This window comes from Bactrocera latifrons, unplaced genomic scaffold (genome assembly GCF_001853355.1).
Source record: "Bactrocera latifrons isolate USDA-ARS-PBARC rearing strain unplaced genomic scaffold, ASM185335v1 scaffold_125, whole genome shotgun sequence".
In the NCBI taxonomy this organism is placed as follows: Eukaryota; Metazoa; Arthropoda; class Insecta; order Diptera; family Tephritidae; genus Bactrocera; species Bactrocera latifrons.
The window spans coordinates 633245-651915 of NW_017534686.1; the positions used below are offsets into that span (position 1 = coordinate 633245).

Consider the following 18671-nt stretch of genomic DNA (forward strand, 5'->3'; position numbering starts at 1 on the left):
TACTAAAAATTTACTTATTTTTATTAAATTGTCTCCGAATTTAACTGTTCCAAATAGGGTTTCTAGTTTTTATTTATTTTTTGTTGTTGTTTTAAAATTTATCATTAACTAAAAATTCTTGAAGAAAAATATATTTTTTGTTAATTTTTTTCTCCGAACTTCGCTGATTTATTTCTGTTTGATATCTAATATTTGTTGTTGTGCATAAATTTCCTTCTAAATGTGACTTTTTTCAGAAGTTTACCTTTAAATGAACTCTCTATTTCACGAAATCACGCTGAGTTGCGCTTAAATATTATGTATAAACAAGCACATACAAACATATGTACGTTTGTACATGTGCAGGTGCTTCCAAATATGTTTGCTAGCTCATATGCGCACTGCTGGCTCAAAGAATCGTATCAGCGAATAAACACGTCCGACTCGTTTTCAAACTGTTGCAATAATAGTGGCATCAACAAAGTGTATACACACAGTTATATATAAACACAATAAATTAGTGTATGCATGTATGTGTGTGTGCATGGAAAACACCCAGAAGCATGAAATGAAAATGCGTCAGCTTGTTGGCAAAAGCGAAATATAAGCGCCGTTATGGCCAGCGTGTTGCGCCAAACTTTGCCAGCTATGAATTGTTGCAATAAATTGTATACACTTGCCACTTGCCACTTGTTTGCCAAAACAAAAACGAAAAATATAAATTCTAATTCATAACAATACAAAAAATTGTTCTCATACAATTTTGATTGCTTTGCACTTGCACCGTTGCTTTTTGCCGAGTTAAGTTGGAACACGCGCGTGTTTCTGAACCGCTGTTCAATCGCAGACTGATCGCAACGCCTGAATGCTGAGCTAAGCACAGCAAAATTTACAAACTTGGCCAGTTCCAAAAGCAGAGACGCGAATATTATTTTTTTTTTTTATTGCTTTCCTCACTTTCAGCGCAAGTCGCGTCGCGCATGTAAGCTGCGATCTTTTATATTTTCTTGGCTAATAGGCAGCTTGGCCATGCATGCGCTCGGTCTACACCAACATCAGCGAGCGTGTTGAAAACAAAAGATCGCCTTCAACTATTTTAAAGCGGCGGCATCGTCGCGCGTGCAAAGTACTTTTCTCGATGCTGCTCTCAAAACCAGTTTGATTCTATAATACACTGTGAATGTAAATGAATACAGCTTTGGATTGTTCTTGTAGGCAACTTGCGATCATCAATTAGCGCTTTTTCCTTAAAAGCTCTCGTTGAGGTTTGAAACTTTAATATGAATTTTACTTTGTGCGCGCGGTTGCTGTCTGCGCTTAAGCACAACTTCATTTTAACGAGTGCACCATAAGCGAAGAAATCTCAAGCTTGATTGATGAAAGAGCAGGCTTATAAATATTAAGACTTGAGGCATATATTTTTTATTAGGAAATACAATTTTTTTGAAGCAGTGCCAAATTTTTCTTTATGAAGAGTTATGAAGATTAAAAGTTGTTAGCTATTCCAACTCACTATCATAGCGCTGCAACCACCGCAAAAACTCAAAAGAATGAGTTCCAAGTCTAAAAAATTAGGAGGAATCAAGCCTTAAGTTATGGAGCCAGGTTAGGCGTCACTACGGCTATGGTATCATACTCGATCTTGTTAATGAACGCGGGTTAAGCTGACAATGCGAGCGAGAAAAGAAGAGCAACGAGGAATAAAACACATTGTTTTAATTGTCCAGTAGATGCGATTGGGCTTTTGGTTCGGTGATCGACAGCTCAAACGGTATCTGTATATTCACCCGTGGATAATATAATGAAACAGGTACAGGAGCGGGCTTCGGTCTTTTCGGCCTTTCAGACCCAAATTTTAGGCATAAGAGATTGTGATAAGTATGCTTGTGCTCTAGCCAGCTCAGCGCCAATTAAGGTCATCCGTAACGCCAATACGAAGTCACATTGCATTAGGTTATGCAAACAGTCAATTACAAGACTTTTAATAATTAACTCGGTTAATATCATCTGGGTATCCGGTCATATAGGAAGAGAAGACGAGCAGGTTCGCAGGTCCGCTCGTGTCTCCAACACAATTCAGCTCCTTCGAGATCTTCAAACAGTGGGCTCTAAAGATACGCAATAGTTCTTAGTACACAAGTAACAAAGGTCATACCACAAAGTTAAGTTGGGGTAGCTTTGTTGTCGGACAGACCATAAAGCCCCTAATTCTAGTCAAAGGGATCTTAGCAACATTGTAGGGGTCATCGCAGGGTACCTACCTTTAAGATCCCCTCCCCAGAAATTGGGAAAGTGGATTTAACAGAACGCATACATACGCGTGGAATGGTGAGACGGTGGCACATTATATAGGCGCATGTCGTGCCTTCAGCCGGATAAGGAGGGAACATTTTCCTCGGTTCCCAATACTCCAACTTAAGTGACATTGGGCAGCTTAGATGGAAAATAATCAAGTTTTCTACTTAATACACTGAGTTGCTGTATAAGATTTAAAATAGTTACTACCCGGGAGTACAATGGGACTAATGATGGCCTAGGTGCGCCCACTTGCGGTCCCTTTTCAACCAATCATCTAAAAACTACGAACTATAGCACCCATGCAATCTTTTCTTCAGATATGAGCTGGAGTAAAATAATTCCTCGGTTTTAAGCAAAAAGCATACTCAACGATTGGAACTTAAGTGTGCCTTGTCCAATCCAAAAAAAGGGAAACAACACAATCTGCGCCAACTACCGTGGAAAAAGCCTCCTGAACAACGCGTATAAGGTTCTATCGAGCGTATTGAGTGGATCAATCTGATTGGACCTTATCATTGTGGCTTCAGACCTGGAAAATCAACAACCGACCAACCATCTTGGAAAAGACCCGTGCAAGGAGAATCGACGCTCACCACCTCTTCGCCGATTTCAAAGTTGCTTTCGACAGCACGAAAAGGTGCTGACTTTATTCCGCGATGTCTGAATTTGGTATCTCCGCAAAACTTATACGCCTGTGTACGCTGACGTTGACCAGCAACAAAAGCTCCGTCAGAATCGGGAAGGACCTCTCCGAGCCGTTCGATACCAAACGAGGTTTCAGACAAGGCGACTCTCTATCGTGCGACTTCTTCAATCTGCTGCTGGAAAAAATAATTCGAGCTGCAGAACTTAATCGAGCAGGTGCTGTCTTTTATAAGAGAGTACAGCTGCTGGCGTGTGACGATGATATAGATAGCATCAGCCTCAACACTCGCGTTGTTAATTCTACTTTCTCCAGATTGGACAAGGAAGCAAAGCAAATGGGTCTGGCAGTGACCAAGGGCGAGACGAAATWTCTCCTGTCATCAAACAAACAGTCGTCGCACTCCCGATTTGCACTCACGTCACTGTTGACAGTCATAACTTTGAAGTCGTAACTAATTGTATTTTGAAACTAGCATCAACAGCTAAATCCAATGCAGAATATCTCTTGCCGACAGATGCTACTTCGGACTGAGTGGGCAATTGAGAAGTAAAGTCCTCTCTCGACGAATAAAACCCAAACTCATAAGTCACTCGTAATACCCGTCCTGCTATATGATGCAGAGTCATGGACGATGACAACAACTGATGAGTCGACGTTGCGTGTTTTCGAGAGAAAAGTTCTGCGAAAGATTTATGGTTCTTTGCGCGTTGGCCACGGCGAATATTGCATTCGATGGACCAATGAGCTGTACGWGATATACGACGACATTGACATTGGTCATGTTGTCCGATTGGACGAAAACACTCTGGTTCTGAAAGTATTCGACGCAGTACCCGCCGTGGGAGCAGAGGAAGCGGAAGATCTCCATTYCGTTGGAAGGAACAGGTGGAGAARGACATGRCCTCGCTTGGAATATCCAATTGACGAAAAGAAGAAACGACTGGCGCAATGTTGTTACCTWGACTATAAACGCKTAAGCGGTGTCTACGCCAGTAAAGAAGAAGAAGAAGAAGAAGTATAGCCCTGTTTATATTGGCGGAACCACCAAAGTCGCTTATTATAATACAACCATAAACGCATCAACTTAGTGAACAGTCAATTGGCTACGACATATGTACATATGTGCATACAAACAAACACACAAACACAACTGAGCCGTTAAACTCACCTTGACACTTGCCAATCCTACGCGGCAACAACATCAAAGCGTCTGTATAGCGTTGCAAGACGCTAGAAATTAGGTTAACGCAAACGCTCAGCGCATTACACACACACACACACACACACATACATATATATATGGGGAGCCATACAATAAATAACTGGCAAACATTTTTATTAAAATCAGCTATAAATAACAAAAGAACTCGCTTATTGCAATTTTCTGCAAACGTCACGGTTTTGTTTTTGTTGTAGACTAAAAAAAAGCAGCTTTACAACAACAACAACGATAGAGCCAGCAGCAAATTCACACACTTTAGCAACAACAGAAATTTTCCAGCTGCACGCGTACGCCAGCCAAATGCGCACGGGAGACGCGCCCCGAACRGCAAGTGGCCGCCGCGCCGCAGAATCATTCGAACAAATGTTGCAGTTATAACGGAGAATCAGCCGTATGTATGTGTGTGTGGATGCAAGGTGGTCGGTGTGTTTGTCCCGCTTTAGCATTGAAAGTAGGTCATTTGTACAAAAGCGAAAGAAAAACAACAAAAGCGGAATAAAGGAAGAACGAATGAACGAGCGACCGAACGAATGAACGAGAGAATTAAAAAGAAACCACAAGTGAGAATTTATTTATTTAACTTAAACGAAAAAAAAAGTGCAACTTTTCTAATAATGAATTTCACTTTTCATGTTATAAGCCAACAAACACACACAGTTATTATATGCAGTAGTAGTGTCATGCATGTGTGTAGCAGTATTTGTTTAAGTTTGCATGTGTGCGCTGAAGTTTTCGCTTGAATGCAGCCGCGTGCTTAACCCGCCGCCAACCTCATTTACTTTGCATGCTTCGAGATAAACTGTTGATGCCTTTATGATTCTTCTTCTGCTGCCACTCTTTTTGTTTTCAATAAGCAACCGTTGTACTTATCTACATACACACACAAATATAGTTACAAAAAAAAAAAAAATAGTTACAAACTTACACACATATGTATATAATTTAAATTATATAAAAATATAGTTTCTTATACTTATATGCCTCTGCGTTAATATGCATGCGTTGCTGAGTAGAATTCCAAGGCTTGCTCGAAGCTTAGCGTGAGAAGCATATTTTAAAAGAAGATGCGTTATAGAAATTACAAATATGCTGGAGAACCAACTGTGATGCTAAACACTCTGAAATATGAGGCTTTCTAAAGACCAACAAGTAGACAAGTACAATAATTTGTAGTATGCTGCTGGTGGTTTGATATTGACGTATCTTCAGCTTACGTCTCCTCAGGCTATGCTCCTTGAACAAGCTGATTTCAGTATACCGCTTCAAACAGCTCAAAAGTATCGACAATATACGCTTCCATTCGTATTTATATATCATAAGAGAACCGTCAGACTTCCCACTGAAGTACTAGATATGAAAACTGAAACCTTTCATTYACAGAGTTTGCCGCTCTAAGTATAAGCTGGAAGCTCCAAATATATTGCGCCTTGAAGTAGCAGCATATTCACATGTAGTATAAAGCTTTTCGAGGACAAAAATTGAATGAGTATAATTGTTTGCAATTTATTTTGCCGAAATCTTGGCTCATCTTCAGCACTCATCCTCCAAGACTTTTCTCAGTAGGCAAAGTGATTTCAAAGTGCCACTTTAATTATCTCAAAGCTATGGATAGTATAGTACTCTCTTCATAGCCCTCGCCAAAAAAACTGATRGGTTTATATGCCTGTTTGGACCAACAGATTTCTAATTGATGTACTTGACTTTAGTTTTCAGTCAAAGTAAAAATTAAAACCTTACACATATAAAATTTGCCTCTCTAAGGATTATCTGGAACCTCTCAGCATATTTCGGCTTTAAGAAGCATCGCACTTAACTAAACGGGCGAACAAAGTATCTGTTTACATATATTCTTCTTCTTTACTGACAAAGCATCGCTAGCCCAGTTTGCAACAACGCGCCAGTCGTTCTTCCTTTTCCCTATTTGGCTCTAGATTCCAAGCAAAGCTAAGTCCTTCTCCACCTGMTCTTTCCAAYGGARTAGAGGTYTTCCTCTTTCTCTGCTTCACAGCGGGTACTGCGTCGAATAATTTTAGAACTAGAGTGATTTCATCCATTCGGGCGACATGGCTCAGCCAGCCTATCCGCTGAAATTCGCTGAATTCGCTGAACTAGGTCAATGTCGTCGTATAACTCGTATATCTCATCGTTCCATCGACTACTTTATTCGCCGTGGCCAATGCGCAAAGGACAATAAATCTTCCGCAGAACCTTGCTCTCGAAAACTCGTAACATCGACTCATCAGATGTCGTCACCATCATTCATGCGTCTGCACTATATCGCTGGACGGGAATAATGTGTGACTTATAGAGCTTGGTTTTTGTTCGTCAAAAGAAGACTGTAATTCTCAATTTYCAACTCAGTTCGAAGTAGCACCTGTTGGCAGAGTTATTCTGCGTTGGATTTCGAGGCTGAAATTGTCCCAAGATAAACATAATCGTCTATGACTCCGAAGTTATGGCTGTCAACAGTAACGTGGGAGCTAARTCGCGAGTGCGACAACTGTTTGTTTAATGACACGAGATATTTTGTCTTGCCCTCGTTCACTACCAGACCCATTTGCTTCGCTTTTTTCTCTATTATGCAAAAAGGGGAACTATCCGCGCGGTTGTTGAGGCCAATGATATCAATATCATCGGCATACGCCAGAAGCTGTACACACTTATAAAAGACTGAAGCTGCTCGATTAAGTTCTGCATTATTTTCTCCAGCAACAGATTGAAGAAGTCGCACGATAGGGAGTCACCTTGTCTGAAACCTCGTTTGGTATCGAWCGGCTAAAAGAAGTCCTTCCCGATCCTGACGCAGGATGGATGGAGGATGWTTGAAGGTAATGTGTAAAAGTTCACGCGAGACGCAAGACTGAGTTGTAATCAGTCAGTTCGAAGCTATCTTCATAATTGTGCATTACTATAGAAGAAGTGCGCTACTTCTCTTATTTCAACCACAGATCGAACGGTTAATATATAGGCTTTGCCATTGAAACTGTCGATCACAGAAACATTGGTACATTCTTCTCTACTAGAGAATGAAGACATTGTGTTTAACTACTTGTGGATCAAATTTTCTTGGTCGAATTGTAAATTTAGCCTAAGTTCATTAACAAAGTCAAATTAATATCTTACATCTTACAATGGCAATGACTCACAATTGAAATAAATATATATAGAGCGGATATCGAGCAARACCAACACAGCCTCATAATACGAGCATTTTATTAAGCTTCTAGATATATAATATTTTTTGAAACTATATGAAAATAGCAGACGTTCTAAAATAAACTCACCAATTAGCCAAGTAAAGTAACGTCCTCTTCCAACAATAATTCTCACTTTAAGGACTTTTTCTAACACCCATTCAAATCCAGAACTATAGCAGTCGTAACCAAACCATTTGGATCTCTATCACATCAGTATACATTCCCAGGTCCCAAGTCCAGTTTCATCGCACGATTTTGGTTTGTCGAAGTGGTGCTGCTTCAAGAACCCGAAAATTTGTCTTTGTCCTCTCGTCTTTATTATATAGAGACATTTCTGTTTGCCATCAGAAATCTTATTCCGAAACTTTTTGAATAAATAAGGCAGGCCCGTACTATAATTAAGTGTTATCAGTTAAAACTTTAACAAACACCTTAGCATTATTTTACAGAATGYCACTTAGTTGTTCACCACTGCTCAGTTTTGACTCTGCACTCTTATCCAAAAAATCTATAATGGAAAGCAACAATCTGGATAGCTTGAAATCATTACAGGAAAGTATGTGGATAGCTCTTTAAAATTGTATGATCGCTTGCTAGTCTAAATCAAGTGGAGATTATGCTCGTCTTTGCGATTTACACCAGTAACTTTTTCGATTCGCTGGTTACCAAGGTTTGGCTGTTCGAAGACAACCGAACCTTACCATAAAAATTCTCAATACCTTAAAATACCTCATTTACCTTACTTGGTATAAAAAGTAAAAAATGTTAGAGGAAGAGCATAAAAATGATCCAATATTAGTGTCTTTAAGATTATATATGGCTTTTAAATCTCACAAACTCGTTATTTCATATTCATTTGCGTACAAATTCTCGGAAATTTTACTAACTCCACTGCTACAAACAGGCTTAAAAATATTGCATTTCACTTCATATTTATGTATTTATATGTGTCAAATGTATAGATGTTTGCCTGCATATTTATTAAGCCATTTGTATGTGAATATTTATAAACCGCCTTTTTTCAATTTGCCACATTTTTCACTTTCATATAAGCCGCGCCATCAAATCAGTGCCCACACTTGAATATCATTCACTATACTCGTACAATGTTCATATGCGTTTATGTAGATACATGTWCATATGTATGTATGTATGTGTTAAAGTGTGTATATGTTGATGTTTTGAATGCAACGCTTGCATCTTCTTATCAAACCGCCGATGTTGCAAAGCTATCAAAACTGAAACTGGCGCACAATGATCAGCACAATATTCTATATGGAGCATAAGTATAGAAGCGCTGGTCATTGAAATAAGAGCACTTATGGCGTTTTGTTTGTAGTATAGGCTTGGAGTTATAAATTAGCAGAAAAATATTTTGACATGGATTTAAAGTAAATAATCTATAAACTGGTTTTGTTGGATCTGTTTGTATGGCAAGTACATATTATGTTGGTCCGATCTGAACAATTTGTTGATTTTGGCAATAATTCAAGTCAAATKCTCTGATAATATCTTTGTCAAGCAAAATAGTTTCCATACAATTATTTTTTTAAAATTCAGTATCTAAGGCAGCTATACGCTATATTAGTCCGATTTGAACAGTTTGCTCGGAGATAGTAACATTGGCTAGGGTAATAATCCATGCCAAGCTTCACGAATAAATTTGATCGAATGATAAAATTAACTTACAAGAACTTGACACCGATCGATTCGATTGAATGACAGCTATATGCGGTTCCGACAAATGCGTAGCTTTGCTAGATCTATAAGATARAACATAAGTTGTTATCAAATCGAACAGCAAGGATGCGTAAGTTAAGTTTGGACGTGGGGAAATGGTCACCGAAAATGGTGAACGCAGTGAACGCCCAAAAGAGGTTGTCGAAGAAATCATCAAAAAAAGTCCAGAAATTAATTTTGTATGGGCATAACGAGAAGTTGTTCGACATAGATATTCACTGAACGTCTATATCATATCATTCACGTATATTTTGGAATACGAAAGTTTTGTGATAAGTGAGTGCCGCGCTAGAAGAAAAATAAAGCGGTGTTTCACTAAGGCAGGACATGGTGTCAAAAATCAGTGAAAACGCTGGCAAAAATCCATAAATGGGCCTTTGAATTGCTTCCACACCCGACGTATTCTCTAGATMTCTTCCTAAGCGACCACTTTACGTTTTCAGATCTCAAAACAATACTCGCGAGCAAAAAAATTTCGTCGAATGAAGATGAAAGAACAAATTGTACTACAAAAATAGTATCGAAAAGTTGGAGGGTCGCAAAAATCAGTGTATCACYCTTGAAGGGAACTGTGTTAAAATAAAAAATAATAATTTTGCCAGAAAAATGTATTTTATTATGGTCGACCGCGACCTATCAACCTTCCGTAACACACTTAGCAAAAGCATTGAAAAGACGTTGCCTACCATTGGGCTTAAGTTCTCAATTTATCGAAGTCACACMCCATACACGGTGAGAGTAAGTAACAGTGAATGTTGAAATATTATGTAATGTATGAAATTCATAACAAGACGTAAAATTTTAAAGAATTGAAACATATCTTCTTCTGACAAATTAATTTAGTGCCCTATTTTTTTGTATTATTATTATTATTTTTTTTATTTTTTATTTTTTTTATTGATCAAATTCTTTACTACCTTTGACAGACCTTTAATAATATAACGGCACACAAAAATTCTTAAATTATCCGCGATTTAAGCCAACAAACCGGCATGTGGCGTGCCTTATGGACACTTGCCCCTTCACTTCCCATATGCAAAAGTTTGCTGGTAAAAAAAAAATAACCCTTTTCTATCTCTGAATCAATATTTGACATCTTCCTCGCATGTCGCTATTAAATTTAACCGCACTTTACGCCATGCAACTTATCACACGAAGTTCCGCAAAGTCGTAAAATTATTTTTATTACAAAAGATCGCAAACAAACGTATTGCRTATGATACTATTTTATTGTCCGGCGCATGTACCGTTGTATGCGAAGCACATTAGCTAAGGCATGCCACAAGCAAATCCGCAGCTAAAAGTGCGCTGCCTGCCGCCCAACAGCTTTTAGTGTTATTTCTGCACTGTGAGCGGTGCAAAGTGAATGAGTAAGTGCGCGGATTTAACGATTCGTTCGTTTAGAGAAATAAATCGCTGCTGCCGTTGGCCCCAAAACAATGTATCGAACGCGAAGCGGCAACAGCGTTGCCATGACTTTGCTTTGGCTCGCTGCACTCGACGTTGCAGCCGCACCAGCAGCAGCGTTAGCAATAACGACAAATGCCAGCGCGGCAATAACCAGTGCAACAACAACAATCGCTGTCACAACAACAACAACAACAACAACAACAACCACAACAACAATAACTGCCTCAAATCCGCAAATCCCATATACAGCAAATCGGAAAATAATTCCAAATATCCCACAATGGCTAAGAATGGCAACAGTTGCAGCGTCCGCATCGCCATACGCGCCCGCATCCGAACCAGCTGCTGGCTTACCGCGCACAACAGCGTTGGCTCTGGCCTCAGCTTCAACGCTAATATCCACGCTGCCGCCATTGAGTCAAAGCAATGCTGCAAATTACTTCACTTTAGTCGGCAAATTTAATCCGGTCGGTGTGGCGGCATGGACGAGGGCAGCCGAGGCAGCAGCTGTAAATGCAGCTGTTGCTGCCACAACGTTTGACAGTAATCCTAATACCAACAGTGGAAATAACAAAAATAACCCTACTTTCACCACACCGTTAAATGTTAGTCAACATCCTGGCGAGCTGTGCAATCGCCACTGCATCGCTGGCGACAGTCGCATTTGCTATTTCAAATTTACACTAGAACATTACCAGGTCATGGGRGTGTACGTAAGCCAAAACTCTCTCACAAACTCATTCATACAATCATACRTACAAACATAAATGTCATAAAACTAACCACAACGTTTGCGTGTTCACATTCATACTTGAATATATATTTTTCTGTGCGCTCGTATTTATAAATATGGTACGTGGACCCGTTGTAACCCCAGTTTCTCGCACATACATACATTCGGCCAACACTTAGCGAAGCGGCGAGCGCACAATAAAATATTGATTGTCACAAAAATATCCTCGCGTAGAGCAGACCGACTGCTGGTTTCCGGCAGTCTGCAAGTTGCAACCAACAACTTCCTGAGTCCTGTATCCTGTGCTCTGTGCGACCATCAGCCATCAAAGCGCTTTGGCATGCTGGCATAAGCATATTAACGTTTCGTTTTTTTTTTTGTTTTTTTTTTTGCACCTCGTGTTTTCCACTTTTTCTTAATTCGCATTTTTTTCCTGTTTTGCTTTTTATTGCGTTTCCGCTTGCATATTTCGTTGCGTCTCTGTCGCCTTACCACTTACCGTTGACGTTGACTTAGCGCCTACTACTGCTCCAATGCTGGCGCGCTGACTTTGACTCCGACAACTTCATCACAACTGTCCGCATAGTGGCGAGGTCTTTCGTAGCGCCGCTGGTGGAGTGTAGCGGTTTCGTTCAATCGTCGTCGTACTGCTTTCCACAATGTTCTACAACAAATTACAGAACTGAGGAAGTTACAAACGAGAACAGTTTGATACGTCAATGATTCCCTGATGGCAATTAGTGTCTTCGTTACTTTGTACATTGACCATTTCACTAGTTTCCTCGTTTGTGGAGGATAGGTTCCTCAGGCGTCCTCAAAACGCCGTTCATGCTTTACCACATACTCGGATTTGAGRTCTCGTGTTAAGAGACAATTATTTCATCTTTCTTGTTAAGTTTAGTTTAGGTTAGGTGTGGCCGTTGGTTTGATCCTAAGTTACATATCTCACTTTGGCAGATGTTCGTYCTTTGTGTTATTCAAAAWTTACTGAACTGAAAGGGGATCACTAGATCCTCATAGATAGACGAAATGTTTTGAGCTRGATTCGCTCAAGGTGTGTTTACCAACATATTWCAATCTCAGTCTGGCAAAGACGGGGTAATGAGGGGAAAGTGACAAGATGACCCCATCTCGCCTTTCTCCATACAGATCAGTATCAATAGGTCATATTTCTCTAAAAATATTTTCCTTCTTCTTCAAAGTCMGCAATCTCAAATTAAGTCATTTGTAGCGCGGAAGACTTTTCGTATCCAAATAAGTCGGTATAATGTAAGTAAATGAGACTGCAATGTCAGTCATCACATGAAACTAAGTGCAGATATCAGCTAATTATAAGTCACGAATATATTATTCCATTTTGAAAGCACGTTTCAATACCCAATACTTATTCGTTATATTCGAGATGCTCAACTCAGCCTTTTTTGAGGTGAGGGATATGCCAAGCATAAAGTAACTCATTTTCACCTTCGAAACAGACGTTCCTCTTTCTATATATACTATCATCTTTTTTTTCTAACACAAGCATAATGTCGCCTTATCCAGTGCCAATATCTACCGAACACAGATTTCGTGCTAATGCATGATGTCTGAAAGTTCGTCCAAGGAAAAGTATTAGATTTCCACATGATGCGAGTTCGATCGACCTTTTTTCTAAACCAATTACATATATACCTACTTTAGGCCTCAGAAGGTACTTCTAGAGCTCACCTTCGTTTGTTGTTATGGTAACGATAATCTAGTACCAGTTAGGACAGTAGTTCAGTTCATGTCAGCGAGGTGATCTAACGGTAGATCCAGTTTACTCGCTATTTCAATGGGTTCGGAGCATAGGGTGCAGGATGTCAGATATGTAGGGTAGTCCCTGATGTAACAGTTATCTAATCCCGGTTAGGATTGTAAGGTTCGRACAATTTGTCATTGGGGTCAACCAACGGTAGGACCTATAAACGTGCTGCTTCGACGATTTCGGACCATAGGGAGAAAGGTATCAGATGGGCATACAAACAGATTRTTAGTATCATGCGGAGACTCATTGTACGCTCGACTTATATTTGATAAATCAGTGTTGATTCTGGATAAGTAGGAGCTTAACCTGCTACGTTTTACAGAACAAAGTTGCGCATGAGTCACTCTTGTTGCTCGCGCCAAATCGAGCTATTCGTCTGCAGTGGGCGGTGATTTSACTCCAAATACGCCATTCACTGTGATAAAGTCGGTAAAGGTGTTTATGGCTCCACTGAGAATGGTGGTTAGTACATGTTTRAAGTTGAGTCCGAAGTCTRGTCGGCGGTTGAGAAAGGATTTCTTAATGTTCTAGGGAGGCGAGCAGCAGAAACTGGAATTTATCATACTCCTTAAGCTCACCTTCGGTATAAACGAACGCTTTATATTCTTTTATGTAGAATTTATGTTTTTGCCTGTTTAAGGAGCYCAGCCCTTTTAGCCCGCCTTCGTTCACATTTATCTTGAAGAATTGATATTTTTTGTTCTATTTGCTATTTAGAAACTGAAAAGGTAATTGACATTCTTTGCTAAAAGAACATTTAACGGTAATTTATATAGCAAGATATTTATGAAGAGGTCGTATCGATAAGTTTTAATCTCACTATTTGCTTTGATAATTACAACAGCTTTGAGGGACTTCATACTTCGAAAGAGACTGCTGATAAATAGCATTTTGGGGAGGAATATTGTTATATTCAGTTCACTGGCTTATCAACCGTGCCTGCATGCATTCCGCTCTGCTGATYATAAACGCATTTTCGTTCCACTCATCAACAGCTTTCATTTCACCATTGCACCTCATAACATGCAATTCAACTGACGACTTACCGACATTCTATTTAAATCCGCACCCCAACATTGGTTTTACACCCTAAACATTCAACATTGGACTGTCCTACATTTAACATTTTCCATTTCAATCGCTTTTACTGCACCAACTGTCACCTGTATTCTCAGTCCAGCAGTACACCCTACTTTACACTTTCATGACATAATAATATTTTTTTCGCATGCACTCACTTGCTCCCCACCCCACACTACTTCTTTGCATCTTTTCTCGCACACACAGCGCTTGTGGCCGTTGCGCGCTCGGYATCATCGCCGATTGCTATGCACCACAATGCATCTTGGCCGATGGTTATGAGAAGGGTGTAATGAGCATTAACCGGCAACTACCCGGTCCAGCCATTCAGGTGTGTCGCGGCGATTTGATTATAGTGGATGTGGCTAACCAAGCCCTTGGTACTGCAGCTGCTATACACTGGCATGGTCAGCATATGGTTGCGACCCCCTGGTCGGATGGTGTACCCTTTGTCACACAATGCCCCATACATTTTTCCAACTCGTTCCGTTACCATTTTTGGGCCACCGAAGCGGGTACGCATTTCTACCACTCGCATTCAGGTGAGTTTTTATTTCTTTTTTTCCCACTTTTTTTCTGCTTGAATGTAAAGTTTACTGTGTAGAAGCCAACGCTGCAGTTTTATCTTGCWTCAACGCGGCAATTTTACACCATTACATCCGGTTTTCATTTTGCAATTTTGATGCTTACAAATGGTAATACAAAAGGTGAATATGTCAGGCACATTTTGACATTTTGCAAAGGGCAGAAAAATACTGGCAAATATTTATTTTTTCCATCAACCTGCATATTATTTGTTGGAGGTATAAGAGGTTTAAAGAGTCAATGGAGATTTCCGATGGATTCTTAAACTTCGTCTCTAAATTTTAAATTCTTTATAGSAAGAAGAGTACTCGTAAAAGGTATAACCGTTTAGACCTTCGATACCGAAGGCACCGAGGCTTCAAAATAATGTGATTGTAGACACTAAAAACATGGTCAAAGGAATGKCGGTTCAACCATGAAATGAACTTAGTTTTCGAAAACTCTAATTGTAACTTCGACTGCTGACTTTTGTCTTACACACAAAACCCCAGAAGGTCAGCTTCTTCATAAAACTCAGACTATCCCATATGTGGAGAAAAAAAAAATGTAATTGAAGCAGACGGAAAAGCTCGAATAACATTTCTGTCCATTTTACGCTTGCGAAGACCCGGTACAGTCTATTTCTTTACTCGMACAAGAGCTTGGAATTGCTCAGTTATTAAAAAGTAGGTCCAGTTAGTTCTATGAGCCGCTTAGTGGAAGACCTACTTTTCGAATTAAAGATAATATGTTCAAGCTACTCAGARTGCACTTCTTAATTCCACATTACTCATTTAATGTTTCTCCACTTTCAGGTCACCACAAGGTCAATGGTCAATATGGCGCCCTAATTGTGCGCGATGAACCGGCTGCTATGCTTAGCAAAGACACATATGATTTCGATTTACCTGAACACTATATACTCATAGCCGACTGGATGCATACGTATGGCGAACAATATTTTCCTGGCGAGCCTTCTTCAGCTGGCATATTTCCAGATTCTGTGCTGATCAATGGTCGCGGTATATATTATACCAAAGAGGGTGTACGTGTGCCAACTGTGGTGCCACCAATGCGTTATTATGTTTTACCGGGAAAACGCTATCGTTTCAGACTTATAAATTCGATTAGTCACTCGTGTCCGTTTCAATTGCAGGTATTTAATAACTACTGTCGATTACGTGGCTCTTGTAAGCGAACTTTTTTTTTTCTGTGGGATTTACAGAAGTCGTTAAGCTGTCTGAAGCTTTTCCTAATATTATTTTTAATACAGTGCTTGAGTTTAATAAAAGCCATTCCATTACATTTCCAGATCGAGCGTCACAACATGAGCATCATTGCTTCCGATTCTTATGATTTGAAGCCGTACGCCTTCGATACAATCATCTCAAATGCCGGTGAGCGCTACGATTTCGTTGTATTCACTAATAATACTGTGGGTGATTACTGGATTCGTGTACGCGGTATGGGTGTTTGTGCCATCTTGCCGACCGAGTCCTTTGCTCTGCTACGTTATGTGAGTAATGAAGTTACTGTAGATTCTAATGAGGAACGGCCATTACCGCCGATGCCGTTATATAATGAAACCTACGTTTCGGGGGTGGTGAGTAGACTTTTTATGTAARCATATATAATTAGAATGAGTGCATTCAATTTCGACCTTAAGCGAAGATCTATATATTAGCCAAAWATCGTGGAAAAAGCCTTCTGGTTGAGACCGCTGTAGACCTTCTATTCAGCTTTCATTCGACTTTCCTCTGAATAGAGTTTCGGGTCGTTTCAGTAGAAGATATTTCTATATAGTATTATTTAAGTGAGTTAAGGTACCACTGACAGCATATAACGAAATATTTAGAAAATCGAAATCTAAAGGAAGGCTCTATGGTCCAGAAAAATATTCACTGAATTTATTTTTGCGGATGTGGGGGTGGAAACCACCCCTTTGCAGCCATATTTGCATTACTTCAGCGGGACGTTCCATTTTCCTCATTGCGAGATTTACATCTGTGCACCTACGTTCATGTCCCACTTTTTGCTGCGAATTTCTGGATAATCACCCCGTTTGCTTCACTGTTCAGCTAGACGCTGATTAAATTGTCCATAGTTATTGCGCCAACGAGGTCCTCTACGGTGGTGCGTTCTGATTGCCATCGCATATATTCAAATAATGTGTGTTCACCATCGTCTTCTGTCGTGACGTTACATAGGCATGACGGCTTTTCTGCTTCTTTTTTTGTTTTTGTTACGAGGAGGAAACATCGAAGGCCTGAACCCCATGTCAGTGTAGAACTTTAATCCGAACTAAACCTCCTACTGTCTTGAACCAAGCCCCCCGGTACCACCGTCAAGTATTACGTCGAGAGAAAAGTTGAGTATTACTCATATATACGTGATGGTAATAATGCATTCAGTAACAAGCTGCAATTACTTGGCCCTACCACGGTTTGTCTCATAACCCCCCTCAAACATTTCTTGTCTGCTCCGGTCATGGTTTGTGTGTCSCGTCTTAGTTGTTCATTGGATTTTGTAGTAGTCTTCTCCGTTGTAGTTTTCCAGCTCTATCGGGTTTCATAATGTTTGCTGCCACTTCGCACACGGCTTTYCACTTATCTAGTGATTCCACMAGTATCACAAGTCTRRGCYTAAAATGGATCRTTGTGCTGTTCCTGGYRTGATCGCTATCTGTCGTGCTCCCTCTCTATTTTTTTAGTTTTTTGTTACTAAGATAACTCTGCACCACAGCTCTGAGGTTGTCGAGGATTTTGAAGCTTTTTTCGAGTGTGTTGATCATACCYMCTYATCTARTTGAAGGCGTTTCGGACATCTAAAGTCGCCAGGAGCACTATTTTTCTAAACTTTGARTGACGCATTTTACAGCTCCTAAGAGCATGTTGTCTAGGGGAAAGTCATCCAGCTTCGTTAATAGTTGCTTCGAGTCTGAGGCCTTTCATACAGCTTTCACATTGTGTCAAGCAAGCATAGTGGTCGGTATGCTGATGGCAAGTTGGGATCTCATTTTCCCTTACTGATTAGCAGCAACCGTTGCTTTTTCAGAGTTCTGCGAATATTCTAGCTTCGAGGCATATTCAATAGTACTGCCGGTCGCTCATGAACTTCTTCGCGGAGTATAAAGGATAGGTAATCAAACAAGACAAAATACTTAATGCATGATACCTGCATGCATTCGCTGAGTATTATTATTATTGTCAGCGAAAAAAGCTTGAAGATTTACAAATTTAATTTCCACCCGATTTATAGCCAAAAACATTGATTAAACTCAATGAAGCTCATAATTTTGAGATACTTTTTTGCATGATCTCTACCATCAACAAAGTAGCTTATAAAGTTAAAAATCTTACCTTGTCTTCGTGTTTCACTCCGCTTSTACTTATCTGCTGCTCACCAGTTCCTCAATCACCCCAATGGCAGTTGTGGCGCCAGTGACAATCACTGCATTAGCGAATTGGAGTCACTAGAACAGGACGARACACTGCGCACTGCCACACCGGATCACCAGTTCTTCCTTGCATTTCACAATTTTCCMGTGCCAAATAGTGAAATCTTCAAAAATGGCAACTACTATCATTTTGCGAGTACGTCTTTGCCACAATCTACCATTTTATATCGTAAATTCTAAGCAATTTTTTTCAGATCTGCAGAACAATCTAACTATTGTGGGCGCTATCAACAATTTAAGYTTCGTCTTTCCAAGCTACCCACCGCTAACGCAACCCGAGGCTATGAACGATACACAATTTTGCACTGAACTTGAACGTCCGGCTCATTGTCGTGGTAATCGCCTCTGTCCGTGTGTRCATCGGCTGCTCGTCCGGCACGGTAGTGTGGTCGAGCTGATATTAGTCGATGAAACGGAATGTAAGTAACTGGAGGCCCATACATGCATATGTACTTACATGTAGTTCTAACTGCAAAAAATAAGGTCAGCGTATTTAATTTTCACTTTTAATTACCCACTAAAGCTCAAAATGCACAAAGGTATGATGATAGTACATATG

The 18671-nt window shown here is 40.0% G+C and overlaps 2 protein-coding genes across 3 annotated transcripts in view; one reads left to right on the forward strand and one right to left on the reverse strand.

The window, feature by feature from the left end:
- The window catches only part of LOC108978651 (ABC transporter G family member 20), a 164954-nt gene extending 164115 nt beyond the window's left edge, over positions 1-839 (reverse strand). Inside the window, exon 1 of the mRNA XM_018949027.1 lies at positions 245-839. The gene's annotated coding sequence lies outside the window, so the exon portion shown is untranslated. The remainder of the gene's footprint in view (positions 1-244) is intronic.
- Positions 840-10471: 9632 nt separating this feature from the next.
- The window catches only part of LOC108978641 (laccase-2-like), a 17169-nt gene continuing 8969 nt past the window's right edge, over positions 10472-18671 (forward strand). Inside the window, exons 1-6 of one of the 2 annotated variants that reach the window (XM_018949018.1) lie at positions 10472-11201; positions 14299-14633; positions 15471-15811; positions 15968-16258; positions 18062-18248; positions 18307-18531. In XM_018949018.1, coding sequence (XP_018804563.1) covers positions 10522-11201; positions 14299-14633; positions 15471-15811; positions 15968-16258; positions 18062-18248; positions 18307-18531 — 2059 coding nt within the window. In that variant the 5' untranslated portion in view covers positions 10472-10521. Of the gene's footprint in view, positions 11202-14298; positions 14634-15470; positions 16259-18061; positions 18249-18306; positions 18532-18671 lie in introns of both variants that reach the window. The other variant, XM_018949017.1, reaches the window with a different exon arrangement.